This window comes from Apis florea, unplaced genomic scaffold, assembly GCF_048593485.1.
Source record: "Apis florea isolate Af1SG1 unplaced genomic scaffold, ASM4859348v1 contig_2350_pilon, whole genome shotgun sequence".
In the NCBI taxonomy this organism is placed as follows: domain Eukaryota; kingdom Metazoa; phylum Arthropoda; class Insecta; order Hymenoptera; family Apidae; genus Apis; species Apis florea.
Window position 1 is genome coordinate 2,463,839 of NW_028256565.1, and position 16,359 is coordinate 2,480,197.

At 27.3% G+C, this 16,359-nt stretch overlaps 3 protein-coding genes across 4 annotated transcripts; 1 reads left to right on the plus strand and 2 right to left on the minus strand.

Moving 5' to 3' along the window:
• Window positions 1-954: 954 nt before the first annotated feature.
• On the minus strand, window positions 955-5,968 carry spas (spastin). 2 transcript variants are annotated; one of them, XM_003696553.4, is made up of 7 exons: window positions 4,616-5,968; window positions 4,339-4,509; window positions 3,579-3,839; window positions 2,378-2,730; window positions 1,947-2,278; window positions 1,551-1,861; window positions 1,064-1,375 (listed from the first exon to the last, which is right to left on the minus strand). In XM_003696553.4, exons 1-7 carry the CDS (start codon window positions 5,160-5,162, stop codon window positions 1,212-1,214), a joined length of 2,139 nt encoding a protein of 712 aa, XP_003696601.1. In that variant the 5' UTR covers window positions 5,163-5,968; the 3' UTR covers window positions 1,064-1,211. The 2 variants fall into 2 exon arrangements, with proteins under 2 accessions (XP_012345571.1, XP_003696601.1); XM_012490117.3 differs by lacking the exon at window positions 3,579-3,839 and having other exon boundaries at window positions 955-1,375.
• Window positions 5,969-6,116: 148 nt separating this feature from the next.
• Prp39 (pre-mRNA processing factor 39) lies at window positions 6,117-12,155 on the plus strand. The gene is made up of 13 exons (XM_012490113.3): window positions 6,117-6,206; window positions 6,428-6,552; window positions 6,651-6,884; window positions 6,956-7,423; window positions 7,533-7,710; window positions 7,789-8,039; window positions 8,103-8,228; window positions 9,008-9,156; window positions 9,230-9,635; window positions 9,696-9,860; window positions 9,941-10,327; window positions 10,440-10,726; window positions 10,806-12,155. Exons 1-13 carry the CDS (start codon window positions 6,158-6,160, stop codon window positions 11,101-11,103), a joined length of 3,123 nt encoding a protein of 1,040 aa, XP_012345567.2. The 5' UTR covers window positions 6,117-6,157; the 3' UTR covers window positions 11,104-12,155.
• A 117-nt stretch (window positions 12,156-12,272) lies between these two features.
• Window positions 12,273-16,359, minus strand: LOC100865035 (cathepsin F). Its single transcript, XM_003696554.4, has 3 exons — window positions 15,204-16,359; window positions 12,801-15,096; window positions 12,273-12,732 (listed from the first exon to the last, which is right to left on the minus strand). Exons 1-3 carry the CDS (start codon window positions 15,402-15,404, stop codon window positions 12,584-12,586), a joined length of 2,646 nt encoding a protein of 881 aa, XP_003696602.2. The 5' UTR covers window positions 15,405-16,359; the 3' UTR covers window positions 12,273-12,583.

A 16,359-nucleotide genomic window follows, 5' to 3' on the forward strand; every position in this document is an offset into this window, starting at 1 on the left:
TCATAACATTAATTTTTTTAATGACAATATTTACTTATAAATAACAAATATTTTTAATTTCACAAAGTTCAAACATACTTGCAATTCGTTGTCTCATAGAATATCCATCAAAACAAAAATTGATTTATAATTTGTCAAATATTTTCTATTAAGAGACTTTAATTATATTATTTTATTTTAACAATTATGAAATGAATATTTGAAGTATTATCAAACATAACAAGAATAATAATTATAATATTCTTCCCAAGTACATTATACAATATGTAATTTGTTATTTTTACAAAATTCACGTGCTTAAAACAGTTCTATTTGCATACTTTTAGCACGTATTTATATAAGATCAAGATTATTATTTATTTTCATGCTTATTTCATAACATAATTATAGCAGTTACTTAATTTGTTTATACTCAATTACAATAATTATTTTATTATCTGATTGGACGTGAGCTGTTTCATGTGCAAATACAGTCTTTCTACAGATATTATTTAAATTAATTGTGCTTGAAATATAAATAAATAATTAAATATTTACATTATTTTTTTCATTATAAAGTGCATATTGTAATTGTAAATGTAGAATTATATATTTTTTTGTATTGTTAGAATAATTCATATCATAATGATATGCAAAATGCTAATAATATAACAAAAATTAAATTATAATTTAATGAAGTTAAAGTTTATAGTTTATCGAAATATGAAATAAAAAATTTAGAAAAATCTATGTAGGCTATAATATAACTACAAACATTGAAATTCTAATATTAACATTTTTAGAATGAAACTTAAATCTATGATACCTGATTACTGGATGGAGTATGAAATGTATAATATGTGTGTGTGCATATATATATATAATATATAATATTATATAATATATGTTATATAATATATATATAATATATATATATTATATAAAGCTATTTAAAAAAGAGTACTTAGCAAGAGTGCCTTATGCATATTATTACATTTTCTTTTCATATGTAGATGTTATTTTATAAATTAGCTTAGAAAATGTAAAAGCTGCTATATTTACATTCTATTATAATTAATATTATTTTAATTAATATCGCAGAATATCGTTTTTGTTATATTTTTCATTTTCTTAAGTTAAGTTTTTTCTTCTTTTCTTTTTAAATGTTGATATATTTCAGTATAGTGTTCAGTTATTTTAAAGTTTTATAAAGTTCAACTAATTCTTAAAAATCATAGACTTACGTCACCATATTCAAAACTCCATTTTTCATAAGCAGCCAAACTTGCAGGAGATACTGATCTACGAATTCTTTTAAGCGAATCACGAAAATCTTGCATTGTAATATTACGTACAGAATTAAGATCCAATTCTTTTACTTGATCTGGATTAAGTTCTGTACAAGATTTAATACATTTTTTATGAACATTAAAAATAGAACATTTTTTATTTAATTAATAATGATTTATTTATTTGTTAGACTGTCTGGTCAAAATCTTTATGTCCATTCAGTCATATTAAATAAAAACAAAAGAAAATATGTATAGAAAATTTATGAAATTTTATCTTACCTCTAATAGGACCAAGAGCTGCATCTTTTGCTAAACCTGTTAAATCACTCCCAGAATAGCCTTCAGTTAAAACTGCCATTTCATTCAACTCTTCTGAAGTCAGCGGATCATTATGTTTAGCTAAAAGTCGTTTTAGTAACATAATTCTTGTTCGTAAATCAGGTAATGTAACGTATACTCGTTTTGTGAATCTTCTTAATGCAGCTTCATCCAATTCTTGAGGTCTATTTGTAGCTGCCATGACCAATACTCTTTCTTCTGGATTACATGGTAACCCATCAAATTCAACTAAAAATTCTGTCTTCAATCGCCTAAATAAGAATTGTCAATTAAATAAATAATAATTGCAAATATTTATCAATTTATATAAATATCAAAAGCTATATTAAAATCTACCTAGAAGCTTCATGTTCATTATCTCTACGTTCGCTTAACAATGAATCCACTTCGTCAATAAAGATCACAGATGGCTGTAGTTCTCGGGCAATAGAAAAAAGAGCTCGTACTAGTTTTTCTCCTTCTCCGACATATTTTGATGTAAGACTAGCAGCAGATATTGAAAAAAATGTAGCATTGCATTGTGTAGCAACAGCACGTGCAAGTAATGTCTTTCCATTTCCTGGTGGACCAAATAATAATAATCCTCTTGCTGGTGTTCGCAAACCAGTAAATAATTCTGGTCTTAATGAAGGTAAAATAACCATTTCTTGTAGTGCTTGTTTTGCAGTCTATTTCATTAAAAAAAAGAAAATGTAAGCTTATTATCATATATATCATATTATATATTCTTGTTTTTATTTAATAATATAGGTATAATATTTACATACTTCTTGACCAGCAATGTCTTCCCAGTGAACTGCTGTTCCACCTTCCAAAATTTCATCTAGAATAACTTGTGCCAGTTTTGGATCTACACCTTTTAAAATGGGTACTTTTCTTGTAGGTGTTCCTCTATTGCTGTTTGATGTGGTAGGTGTTCCTGGTCTCCTAATAGGTGAACCATTTCCAGGTACTGATAATTGTCTTTTTACTGAAGGTGGTGTAGATGATGGTTTAATAGGTGCAACTCTATGACATGATTGTATTGCTGTTGAACGTCCCATGCTGCGCGGCAATGTTTGACTTTTACTTATAACTGTGCCCACTCTTTTTCCAGGAACAGATAATTTTCTTCCAGATGCTATAAAAACATAAAATAAATAAGACACAAAAAAATAAATTTTAGAATAATTTAAAAATGAAGCTATTATAATACTTTTGAATACAAATTCTTATCATATCTATTACGTAGAACTATTAGAAAAAATAACAATACAAGACAAATGTTTTGCAATAAAAGATATAATTGTTAACATAATTCAAGTTAATATAAAAAGAATGAAATATATTTATTAAGACAGTATGCATGTGATATGTATTTGTATGTCTAAAATGTTAAAAGCATACTTAATATTTCATATGTATAAAACATTTCATTTGTTAAAAAATTATATATACTATTAAACTAATGATATTTAAATACTATATAAAATACTATATAAAAATAATAAAACAAATATGAATATATTTTTCTAGAATAAAAATATAAGAAATAATTTTTGAAACTATACTAATTTTTTAACAAAACTTTAATTTTTTATATAAAGCACACATTCATGCATACAAACTAATCTTTTTTTTCTTTATTCATTCATTGCTTCATATATATATATATATGTATATATATACACACATGCACACAGTATCATATGTGTATATGAATATTCTTTTATTTATACTTATATATAAATAATTCTATATTTTTAAATTACTTACTTAAATAAATATATCATACTGCTAAGAACAACTACATCAATGATAAAAAAAATATACATATTAACATGCATGCATTTACTACTTTGCATTACATCAAAAACTAATATAAATGCATGTGTTAATAATGAAATAGAAATAACTGTTTAAAAAAGCAATTAACAAATTTACACTCAAAATCTGCATTGTAAGCCCAAAACTTCAGACAAACAGTACCTTCAGAATGGGCAGAATAATTTTTTGGTGAACGTGGCCTTAACTTGGGAATTTGAGTACATGTATTCTGCCCTATGTTCACTGTTTGTGTACTGTTTGTGTTTTTAGTATGATTTGTATTTAAAGAAGATCGAGTTGTTTGTAATGTGTGTATATTGCGTCGGATCCTCAGATTCTTTCCTGGATGTTCGCTGTCCACTTTATTTCCAGGAGCACGATATTCATTGCAGATATCCAGTTTTTTCAGCTCACACACACTCACTACAAAAAGGAAAAACATTCTCTGCCATGCTGCAGTAGGCTAAATAGCTAAATACAGTTTGAACCCATAATTTTGATAATTTTTATCCAAATTGTAAATTATATATATATAAAACTAGTCTTTAAATTTGAGATGAATGCTTGAATGGCCATTAGAAATGCTACTATATGAAGTTTGGCTACTAGTTAATACATAAAAATTTGCATCGCTTATGAAAAAAAAAATATTGTGCCAAAAAATAAAACCATTAAAGAAAGGAAAAACGCGCGCATGCATACATGTACAGGTACATTCACACATTAATACTTTCATCAAACACACACCCAGATACATACATACGCGTGAACATTATAGAACAATTAACACATGAGCATGCTAAACATTAATAGTGTTACTCCTTAAGCTGTATTATAATTTAATTTAATAATTTATAATTATAAGTAAAGTTTAGATAACAGCTTAAGAAATGTTATATACTTAAAATATATGTTTACAAACCAAGAAAATCAAGTCTGTCCTTTGCCATTGCTAAATTAGTGCGCATTTTATCATGAAGTCTTTGTGCATGTTCCCATACTTCTCCTCGACCACCAGTGCATTCTATAGCTATTCCTTTTTCTAATTCTCCAATTCCTTTCTTGTAAAGTTCAATTGCCATTTCTTTCTGACCTATTGATTAATTATAATTATAAAAATGATATATTAAAAGAATAAAAAATTATACAATATAGTTCAAATATAATTTTTTATATTACATAATTTTATAATATCATACCTTCATTATCTTCATCAATTTTAAGAGCTTTGCTGATAAACTCAAAAGCTCTACGATGATGATGTTTTTGTTTTGCAAGTAATGGATCTCCTGGACCAGGACCAATTGGCCTTCTAGGCACTTGCGACATTCCCTCGTTTTCAATTTGTTCAGTATTATTTAAATTATTATTTAAATTTTCACTAGATTTCTGACCAACTACAATTTCTAGCTGACAAGTTTGCTTGCAAGCTTGTCTTCGTTGAATCAGCTGAGATGTAGATGTATATAAATATTTGAATACCACAAATAATTGATAAAGAAGTGTCCTCAGAACATTAAAAAGCAATATCAAAGGAAAAGAAACAATATAGAGATTACGTTTGTGTACTGATGGCTGAGGGGCGTCGAGAAAGCGATGATTATGATGGTAATGATTGTGGTGATGATTATTGCAGTTAATGGTAGTTGTTGTTTTATCACTATTTTCATTCTTGGTCACGCAAAGTTTTTTCGGCGACTTAGTGCCGTACTTTCGTATTGGACGCCCGCCATCACTGTAAGACATTTCCTATCGCAAATTTTTGAATTCCTATAGTACCAAGTACACTTATTATCGCCAAATACAAATTGAACTAAACATTCTGACATTCCCAACGTTGTGTAAATGTTGAAAATGAAAACTTGTTTTAGTTCATCTTTTTAAAAAATATTTTCGAAATTCAACAATTAAGTTTTTTTAAAAATAATTGCACAAAAACAATTGTTTTTACTGACAAAGAAGATGAAAGAAAAAAACGATAAGATTCAGAATTTTGAAATGTTTGCAATTGATAAATCATAAATAAAATACAATGATTTGTAATTTTCTTCAGCATCGCTTGTTTTGATTCACATTTAACTTGAAACATGAATATATAACATGGATTTACAAACATCAACAAACATTGTTTTACAAAATCGCGTATACAAAAATATATACATAGAAAAACTTATATTATGTGCACTTTACTATTTACTTCATTTAGTATATATTCTAAGTACACGAGATAGATTACTTTATGCACTTGCGCCCTTTATTATATTCCCTTGCACATGCGTATATATATTTAAGATATCTTTACTGTTTTCTTCACAATTTTAAATTTTATATTTCATTTTTTTCTTCATTAATTATTTTATTTGTTAAGAATTAAAATGTATTCAATAAGTAAGTAATAAAGATTTTTATATTTAATAATACAATTTATTTAAGAATATCATTCATTAAATATAAATTATATGACTTATAATATAATAAAAGTAGATATAGCATTACAAATTGATAATTTTAAAAAGATTTTCTGTCAATATTTAAAAATATAAAATTATAAAAAACAACATTTATATATTTATTATATTTCCCGGCACAGTTATTACCGATGAATGTTAAATTAGTTTATTACTTTATCACCTATATCATATTAGTTCATAAATATACTACAGAGAGTCTCTCCTAGCATTCTGCCGCCATTTTCTTCATCAGTTCTGCGTTTTACATTCCAGAGATTGCATCGAGGCAAGATGTCGTCCGCAAGTGGTGATGAAAGTGAGATCGCTTTAAATGAACCCGGTAAGAAGATGATATTTATGAAAGAAACTGTATTTAACATGACATAATATTGATTTTCATTTATATTTATATACAGTTGTATAAAATGAAATAAAATATTAATAAACCCGGTAGTAAAGACCTGCAAACCGCCATTAAACGAATGGCGTCTCACATACGCATGTAACGTAAATATCTTATTCAAATTTTGCATTTTTTTTTTATATTTTGATTCTTTTCAGTACGACGTACGAGATCTAGTCGTACACGAAAGACTACCGTGGTAGCAAAGAAATCTCCTGTAAAAAAACTTCTAGCGAGGGCAACACGTTCTCCGAAAAAAGTGCAAGAAATCGAAGAGGTCGAGGTGCGTAAATTCTATAGTACTATAAGTTGTTCTCGTAATCATTAAGATTCGTATTCAATATTTTATTTAATAAGAAATAATTTGTTATAATTTTTCAGGAAGAGGAACCTATATTACAAGAAGAAGTGGTAATGGAAAGCATTCCTGAGAATGGAGTGCAAAGATTTGGTGATATTATAATTGAACAGCATAATGAAGATGATTCCTCTATGTTACATTTAGAATTAGAAGATTCTGGTGATACCACTATTCATGAAATCAATATGAATCAAAGTGTACAAATAGGAATCCAAGAAACTGTACCTGATTTAGAAACATCTGCTTCTCAAATTGTAAATAAAATATATTTCTTTCTTTTAAATTTAATATGTTTGAATTATATTTTAAAATATTTTTATTTTAGGATCATTCTACTACAGTATCAGATCCTATGATTATAGAAGAAAGTAGTATGGATAAAGTTGATATGTTAAATGAACGTGAACAAATGGATATGGAAGGACAAGATATTAGTAATGATGAAACAAATCAACGTGTATTAATAGATTTTCAAGAAGTTATGAATGATGATGGAGAAACAATAACACAAGTGACAGAAATCCTAGAAACAGAAGAAATTGAATCTGAAACTGTTATAAATGAAAGTACTGGAATTGAAGTTGTAGAAGTAGATTGTCATCAAGAAACATCGGAAAGTATAGAAAATGTTATAGAAAAAACTGTGCCTGATTATGATATGACAGAAATGATGGAAATATCAGAAACAACAGAAACTGACATGGAATGTTTGTCTGAGAATGTTATAAAAAAAACAGAACCTGATACAGAAGCTGTATCTGAAGATGAACTGCCTACTGAAGCTGCCACAAAGGTATTTTATTATTAAAGAAGTAAGATTAAAAACTTATAATATTTTGTATGTGAGTGTGTGCTTGCACATGTATTTATAATTTATATAATATTTTATTTTTAATATTTAGGAACCTGAAACAGAAGCTGTATCTGATGAAGAATTACCAGTAGCAGCCCCAGCAGATTTAGGAGAAACTGAATCAGTTTCTGAAGATGAATTACCATTAGATAGTGAAAAAAAGAAGAAAGGTGGAACAAAGCTAATGAATAAAATCACAGAAAAGAAGAATAAAACGGAAGGCACAAGTAAGAAAAAAAAATTTATTTAAATTTTTAAAATTGTTATATTTCGGTCTTTTTATTTTCTATTATATTTGTTTTCAGATAAACGTAAATTAAATGCAGAAGGAGAGTATGATCCTAGTTCACCAACATCTGAAAATAATGATGAAACACCAGCAAAAAAGGTAGCACTTTCAACAGAAACAGATCCAGGGGATAATAAGCAGGAAACTAAACCAGCATCGCCAAAGAAAAAAACGTTACCAGAATTAGAAAAATATTGGAAAGCTGTTAATGAAGATCCATCAGATTTCACAGGATGGACTTATCTTCTTCAATATGTTGATCAAGAAGTAAGTTGAAAAGCAACAATACTATAAAAATTATACTTAATATATGATTTATTTGTCATGTAGAATGATGCAGAGGCTGCACGTGAGGCTTATACCAAATTTTTGGATCGTTATCCATATTGCTATGGTTACTGGAGAAAATTTGCTGATTACGAGAAGAAGAAGGGCAACCCCGATAATGTCCAAAGGGTGAGTCAATTCGTTTACCATATTTATTAGATCTATTTCTTATTATGATATCATTTAATTAACGCAATCTAATGAAAATAGCTCGAGTTAGGAAGACGCGTGGGCAGTGTGCACGCACGTAAATATGGTTTTCCCTTCCAACAGCCTAGCACGTCTTGCGGCACCTATACGACTCTCTCCGTTTACCAAATAGCTAGTTACTTAATTATTCTGCGATATCTACAATATTATTGCGTATATTACTGTTTTACTTATACCGTTATATCGATATTCTACATACGATACGTAAGTCAAGCGAAGGCTAGTTGTTTCAATTTGCGATATTACCGTGCAAGAAATTGTGTATAATATTTACTGTAAGCATTTGTACACATAGCTTACTACAGAAAGTATTGTAACTTAAGCATAAGATGCGGTACCTTACTTAATGTAAGTAAGATTGGGTTGGGTGTTAAATCAAAGTCAGAAACAAAGACTTAGGACGTGAACATGCCAGAGAGGGAGCAAGAAAATGTGGCGGAAGACACAGAGGCACCCAGATCGGAACACTCCTTGACTTTAAGGTGAATGCACAATGCTCTGCAATCTCTGTGTTAATTAAATCTCTTTATTTACAGTACGCGTATGATATGTGAGTATACGTTGCTAAAAAACCGTAATGCTTATCGAAAGCTTAAAAAAAAAATAAAAAAAAAACAAAAAAATAGGTATAAGTCTACCCGCCACCAGCCCAATCACTTGTAAACTATTCTAAATGTGATTGCAAACCATTACTACAGGTATTCGACCAAGGTTTGAAAGCTATTTCGCTCAGTGTCGACCTTTGGCTTCATTACATCAACCACTGCAAAACTGTCTATGAAAAAGATGAAGAAAAACTTCGAGAACAATATGAAAAAGCTATTCAGGCATGTGGTCTTGAATTCAGGTGCGAAATATCTTTGATTTTTTATGCACATATTTATGTAATATTTATAACAGATATGTATTTTTTCATTTAGATCTGATCGTCTTTGGGAAAGTTATATAAAATGGGAATTAGAAGGCAAACGTCTAAGCAGAGTAACAGCATTATATGATCGTTTATTATGTACTCCAACACTTGGTTATATTTCTCATTTTGATGCATTTCAAGAATTTGTTTCTTCAAATTTACCAAATCGTATTTTAAATGTTGACGATTTTCTTGCATTACGTGCTGAAGTAAAAGCACTTTTGAAATCGGATGACACTACTTCTACTTCAGCAGCTGATGATGCGCCACCTGGTGAAGAACCACCACCACATGAACTTCCCCCAACTGATGAAGAAACCCGTGCTATTAGAGAAAAAATTATTAGTAGTAGACGTAAAATGCATAAAGCTAATATTAATGCAGTTGCTGCAAGATGGTCATATGAAGAAGGTGTAAGTACATCATATATTTAATGAGATATTTATTATTTAATATTTAATCTTTACTTACAGATTAAAAGACCATATTTCCATGTCAAACCTTTAGAACGATGTCAGTTGAAAAATTGGAAAGAATATTTAGATTTTGAAATTGAACAAAAAGATCAAAATCGAATAATCATCTTGTTTGAAAGATGTTTAATAGCATGCGCTTTATATGATGAATTTTGGATGAGAGTAAGATTTTTCTTATTTTTTTTTTTTATTCAAAAATATTTCTATATTTAATATTTAAATATTTTTTAATTATTTTATAGTTTGTTCGTTATTTGGAGTCCTTGAAAGGCGATAATGTGGAAAAAATAAGAGATGTATATACTAGAGCTTGTACAGTGCATCATCCAAAGAAACCAAATTTACATTTGCAGTGGGCTACATTTGAAGAAGGTCAGGGTAATTTTGAAAAAGCAGCAAACATTTTGGAAAATATTGATAATGTAATACCAAACATGTTACAAGTGGCATATCGAAGAATAAATTTAGAACGTAGAAGAGGAGATTTAGATAAAGCTTGTACATTGTATGAAAATTATATTAGCAATAGTAAGAATAGAACTATCGCAAATAATATTGTAGTAAAGTATGCAAGATTTTTGTGTAAAGTAAAAAATGATGTGGATAAAGCAATTAAAGTATTATTGAAGGTATGATCATATTGATCTTTACAATACGTTTTATAAATTTCTTATCTGATTATATACTTTTATATAATTTAATTTAATTTTTAAATAATTTTATATATTACATATTTTTTAGGCAACAGAAAAAGATAAAGATAATCCAAGACTTTATTTGCAATTGATTGATTTGGGAATGCAAAGAACTCCTGTTGATACTCAAGAAATTGTTGGATACATGGATATGTTTATAGAACGAGAGCATGCTGATTTAGAACAAAGAGTACTTTTTGCACAACGTAAAGTAGAATTTCTCGAAGATTTTAGTCCAGATATTCGACAAATATTAAAAGCACATGAACAATTTCAAAAATGCATTAAACAAGCAAAGGAACGAAAAAAGACGAAAAATGATGATACCAAAACGTAAGTATTATTTTTATAAAAAAATATTTAAGCTGTCATCAATAAAATTTATTAAATGCGCAAATTTAATGTTCTATAGAGATACTTCTCCTCCAAAGAAAGTTAAAACTGGAGATCAGACTAATGTACCACCTCCACCTTCTGTAAGTTCACAGTCATCATATCAGTATAGCAGTGGCCCAAGTGGACCTTATCAATCACAACAACAATTTCAAAGTGGTCAATATGGTGGTCAAGGTGGATATCAACAAGGTTATCAACAGTATCCACCTCCTTCCGATCCTAATTACGCCAATTACCAAAATTGGCAATATGGACAAGGAGGACCTCAAGCATATGGACCGTACAATCAATGGGGATCTTATAATTACTATTAGAAAATAATACAAAATTTCTCTTGTACCAGCTTTCATTGCGTTGCTGTATCTACTGTACATTTTAAAATCTTTATTTTTTCATCTAAGAATGACAGACAACAAAAGAAGCAAAATTCTTTCAAGTTCCAATGACACATCAGTGACCTGACACGAATAATAATAATAATAATAATACTTGTCGTACTGATGTTTTTTTTTTCAATACATAAATAATGTTTGCATGAAATTCTTTCTTAATATATTTTAAATAATACAAAAGCGTAGGAAATATTAAAGAATTTCCCGACTGATGTTGAATATATTATTAAAGACATACATGATACAGGTAGTTGATAAAGAATGCCATATGGTACGAAAGAAAGTACATTATGTGAAATATTCTCCAATTATACTATTTGCATTAAGTTTGTATAATGCAATATTCTACGTCTAATTTTATTCCGTGACGTGTTATTTCTTTAACAGGAGAGTAGCAGTTCATAAATGTTACCTACAACTTGTATAAGTATTTTTTCCGTGTACTTAGTTTATAATATTATAATTTTTTTTTTGCTGATATGCATTAAACGTATCGCTTAAAAAAAATTAAAAATATATGTAAATGGAAAAATAGATATTTGAATATCCTAGAGATACTAGGTAAGCGCACTTTATGACGTATTCACGGAATAAGCATTGTTAATATTTGTCAGTACATTTTTGATAAACAATAAGTAAAAGAAGAGAACTACATTTTTATAACATGTTCAGTTATAAAAATTATCGTTGGAATTATATTTTTAAGTTACAAATGCATATTATTTTGTATGTTGTAATTTCGCATTTGTAATTATAATCTGAATTTTGTCGCAATCGACATAGAAATCACATACATTCAAGAAATTTTCTCTGTATGTGAATTTTTATAATTTACAATAAATGAAATTTAAAACTCATATAAATATTTCTAATAATACACAACAATGCATTGCTTGTGTTAATTTAGAATTTCAAAGAAATATATTTATGACTGTCGAAATAAGAAAAAATATAATTTTTAATTACATTCTGAATATATTGATGTTTCAATTTATTTATTAATATGTCTTCAAAAAATTAATGTCTTCATTTTGTTAAATTTTCGATATTCGAAAGTCGCTAAATTGAAGAGAACAATAACAAAACATAAATATTTGTAACAAACATGCTTTTTTATTATAAAAACATCATTATGATTCTTTATAATTGTATAATTGTAAAAATTTCATATCATTATTAATATTAGTATTTATTACGAATTTGCAATTTTAATTATGAAACATAACGTTTATGATGTTTTATCATTAAAAGATGTTATGTTAAATTTTTAGAGTGCAAGCGACTAATTTCATTCATATTACATTAATATAATTTTATTTCTATTACAGTAAAAAAAAAAAATATAATTTTATTTCGAAGAAGTTAAATATTATTAAAGGCATTAATTTCTTAAATGTATTTGTTATGCAACTATCGCACTTGAAGCCATTGCGTTAACTCCACAGGTACCATCTCCTCTATAAACTCTGTAATAACCATTCTCGCCCCATCGTGAGCCCCAACTATTCTTTATTATCCAATATGGTAATTCTTTATGAAAGAGAGGATATTCTAGAAAAAAATATGCCATGTAAAAGGATAAAAATTACTGTATTTAAAAAGTATATCAATATACATACTACTAATGCCATATCCCACAATTAAAACTCCATGATCTAAATCTTTAGGATTACATAAAAAATGAAATGGATGTGAGACTCCTCCAATATAAAACTGCATGGCATTGGCATTAATTCCAATGGAAATTGGACCATTTTTAATAAGCCATTGTGCCATTTTTGTTTCATTTGAAGTAATATTTACAGCACCAACAACTTGTACCTTAGCATTTTTTTTAAAGAAGTGGCATTTTTCATTTCTACCATCATAAGGATAGTCTGATTCTAATTCGAGACCACCTAATTTTTCTATAGCTTTATAAGCATTTTCCATATATCCTCCATTACATCCTTCATCTAAAGTATCACAATCTAATAATTCTTGTTCCGATAAAGATAATAATTTTTTATATTTAATCGCGTATTGACCTTCTACATTTCCAGTTACAGAAAATGCCCAACATGATCCACATAGACCTTGATCTTTCACAGGCGTAACTGCATTATAATCACGCCAATCGAATTTAGGTGGTAAAAAAATATCTGATACTTCAATTTTAGCAAGAGGTATTTCATTTTCTTGTTTTAATTCAGGGCGAAATCCTAAATATCGAGTTTTAAATTCTTTAGGCGTAAGATCTGCAAACATCGTAACACCGTATTCAGCTGTTCCTTGCTCAAATGTTTGTAATTCTTTAATAATTTTTAGATTCTGCTTAAAGATTTGAAAACGATTTTGTTTTTCATTGGTTGAACTAAATGTTTTGTTAAATTTTATAATAAAATCTTCAAATAACGTTTCATATTTTATGTCTTGAGCTAATTTTAACATTTTTTGATTATAATTACTACCTCGTAAAGATCGTTTTCGACGATTGTTTAAATCACAATTAATGGTAATTTTTGGAGATCCTTTATCTAGCCATGGCTGAGACCATATGCTGAACAAACATTCTTTAATTTCAGTTCCCTCTTTCAATTGACATTTATCTTTTGTGCCTTTTGGACAATTACTTGTACCTAATTTAACTCTTATTTTATATAAAGATCCAGATACTACTTGCCGTGAAGCATCAACAATTTCTACTATCATAGGTTCATTTGAACCTTCAGAATTTTCTGAAAATTTTTTTAAACCTTTGTTTGCAAATTCTTGTACTGTAGGATCATTAATATCTATATAACTGGGTGCACCAACTAATCCTGACCTTTTGTTTCTATACAAGATTTGTGATTTATTAATTATAGAATCTCTTTTTGTTGGATAAATAATTTCTTCTTGAACTTCATGTTTTTTTATATCCAGATTTGATTGAGTTTCTGTTGTAGGTAAATCAAAATCTTTCAGAAATTCATCAAATTCTTTTACTTTATCTTCAAATCTTTGAATTTTAGCATTATCATCACTTCCGTTAACAGAAATTTTTAAAATAGAATGTTCTGTCACTTCCGATTGTTCTGATTGTTCTGATTTCTTAGTTGTGACATAAGTATAATTATCAAGAATATCTTTTAAATTTTCTAAAGCTTCCAATTTTTCTTTTTTATTAGGTATTGATGTTACAAATGCTTCACTATTTATTGTTGAATGGGAATTAATAATATTTTTCTTAATTTCTGCATCATTATTCAAAGTACAATTGTTTTTTACTATTTTACGGCTAGATTGTTGCCATGGTTTTTCTTCAAATGTTACCAAGCATATCTTAAAAGAAGAATTTAATTGGACAGAGCATTCTGATTGTTCTACTGCATTTTTTAAACAATCAGATTCTCCTATATGTAATAAGATTTGGTATTGTATAATATTAGATGAAGGTGGAATAGCACGAGTTACTTTAACAATATCAATTACTTTGTGTTTAAAGTCATTCTGTATTAATTCATCCATTGATTTTGCTACTTGTTCTCCAAAAGAAATAAATCCAGGTAAATTTGGATTTAGCTCATATGGACATCCTGGACAATAATTAGGACTGGAAGCTCTCATTGCTATAAATGGTCTATCATTATGATCTCCATTTTTCTGAATTTCATGATCTAGTTCAATGCTTTGATTACTAATAACTTGTTTGTCTAAATTTTCAATAATGTGATCCTGATTTTGATTATTTTCTTGTACTTGTAACTGGTCATCTTGTCCAGATTGAGGATACAAATACATACATTGTATTGATTCTTTTAAAACATTTATATCTCCAAGTTCATGTTGTTTTATTTCAATAGTACATGCTTCTCGAGGACAAGGTTCTAATGTTTCTTTACAAATAGGAATTAGATCAAATGTAAGCCTATATATTACATATGGAGATTCTTCCTGAAAGTTAATTAAACAATCTCTTTATAATTAAATTAATACAAATATACATTTTATTCTAATCAATAATAAAAATTTAGATTTTAAAAAACTGATACATAATATACCAATTTTTGCGCGCTAATCAGGTTACCGCCCCTATATGTATGATGCGTCGGAGAATCTTGATTCAAAGAATTCAAGGCACGTTGAATTAAAGGCTCCGGAATATTTTGTACTGGCTTGTTGACAGAATCACAAAATACAAGAATTGGATTAATGATTAGTAAAAATAATAAGCGTGTTTTACGTAGAAGTAAGCCTGCCATCTTAGTGCATACAGAGCACGGTGTTGACTTCCAACAATTTTAACTGACGTAATTGATTTTTGGATGAATTTTTATATTCTTTAATATCGTTGAATTAAAAATAATAACAAATAAAAAATAAAAATTAAGTTTTAATCTAATTTTGATCACTTTATTTCTTCCGTAAATATAAATGTTTATGCGATGTATTCGAAAATAACGGATCTCAACAAGAACAACAAATGAGATGATTTAATACATGTAAATAGATATGACAAATTAAAAAAAACTGGTAATCATTTTCATTACAAAAGATATATATTTAACTTTAACTACGAACTCATGTTTTCATAAATATTTTTATTGCATCAAAGATAAGATAAATTCTGTAATTTATGTAGTTAATTTGTATTCTATTAATGTTTAACTTATATTTTATAATTATTGTTATAATATAATGTTTATAATAGTTTCCTGTATTTTCAAAATATAAAAGAATTTTTATTTTATATTAATATCTTAATAAATAATGTTAAAAATAATATTCATATTTATATATCATGTATATATTTATATATTATATATAATATATAAACTTTTTAATATATAAATTTTTTAAATTCCCTAAATATTATATAATATGATTAATGATGCGAAAAAAGAAACATTTATTATTTTGAACCATTTTAAAATAAAATTTAAAAATTATATTAATGTTACGTAAATATATTTCAATGTACATTTATATTAAAAGTTTATAAATTTCATGAAATACGAAAATAATTATTAAGAATTTACAAGATAATAGAAAGTATTAAAAATATTTCATAAAATAAGTTTGAAATGTGTTTAGCATTATATTAAAATAATTAAACTAATTATATTTATTTGCATTTATTTTACCTAATATATTTTTCCATGTCAAAATAAAAATTATACAATACAAGTTTATAATAAAATTTTCGATATGATAATT

Excerpts from the sequence above, each read along its gene's own strand:
- spas (XM_003696553.4), bottom strand. The coding sequence starts at position 5,162 with ATGTCTTACAGTGATGGCGGGCGTCCAATACGAAAGTACGGCACTAAG. Across the intron at positions 4,510-4,615 it reads AATTGATGAAGATAATGAAG|GTCAGAAAGAAATGGCAATT; the intron begins GTATGATATTAT and ends ATTAATCAATAG. Across the intron at positions 3,840-4,338 it reads GGACAGACTTGATTTTCTTG|TGAGTGTGTGTGAGCTGAAA; the intron begins GTTTGTAAACAT and ends TCCTTTTTGTAG.
- LOC100865035 (XM_003696554.4), bottom strand. The coding sequence starts at position 15,404 with ATGGCAGGCTTACTTCTACGTAAAACACGCTTATTATTTTTACTAATC. Across the intron at positions 15,097-15,203 it reads TGATTAGCGCGCAAAAATTG|GAAGAATCTCCATATGTAAT; the intron begins GTATATTATGTA and ends ATTAACTTTCAG. Across the intron at positions 12,733-12,800 it reads TGTGGGATATGGCATTAGTA|AATATCCTCTCTTTCATAAA; the intron begins GTATGTATATTG and ends ATTTTTTTCTAG.
- Prp39 (XM_012490113.3), top strand. The coding sequence starts at position 6,158 with ATGTCGTCCGCAAGTGGTGATGAAAGTGAGATCGCTTTAAATGAACCC. Across the intron at positions 7,711-7,788 it reads GAATAAAACGGAAGGCACAA|ATAAACGTAAATTAAATGCA; the intron begins GTAAGAAAAAAA and ends ATTTGTTTTCAG. Across the intron at positions 8,229-9,007 it reads ACCCCGATAATGTCCAAAGG|GTATTCGACCAAGGTTTGAA; the intron begins GTGAGTCAATTC and ends CCATTACTACAG.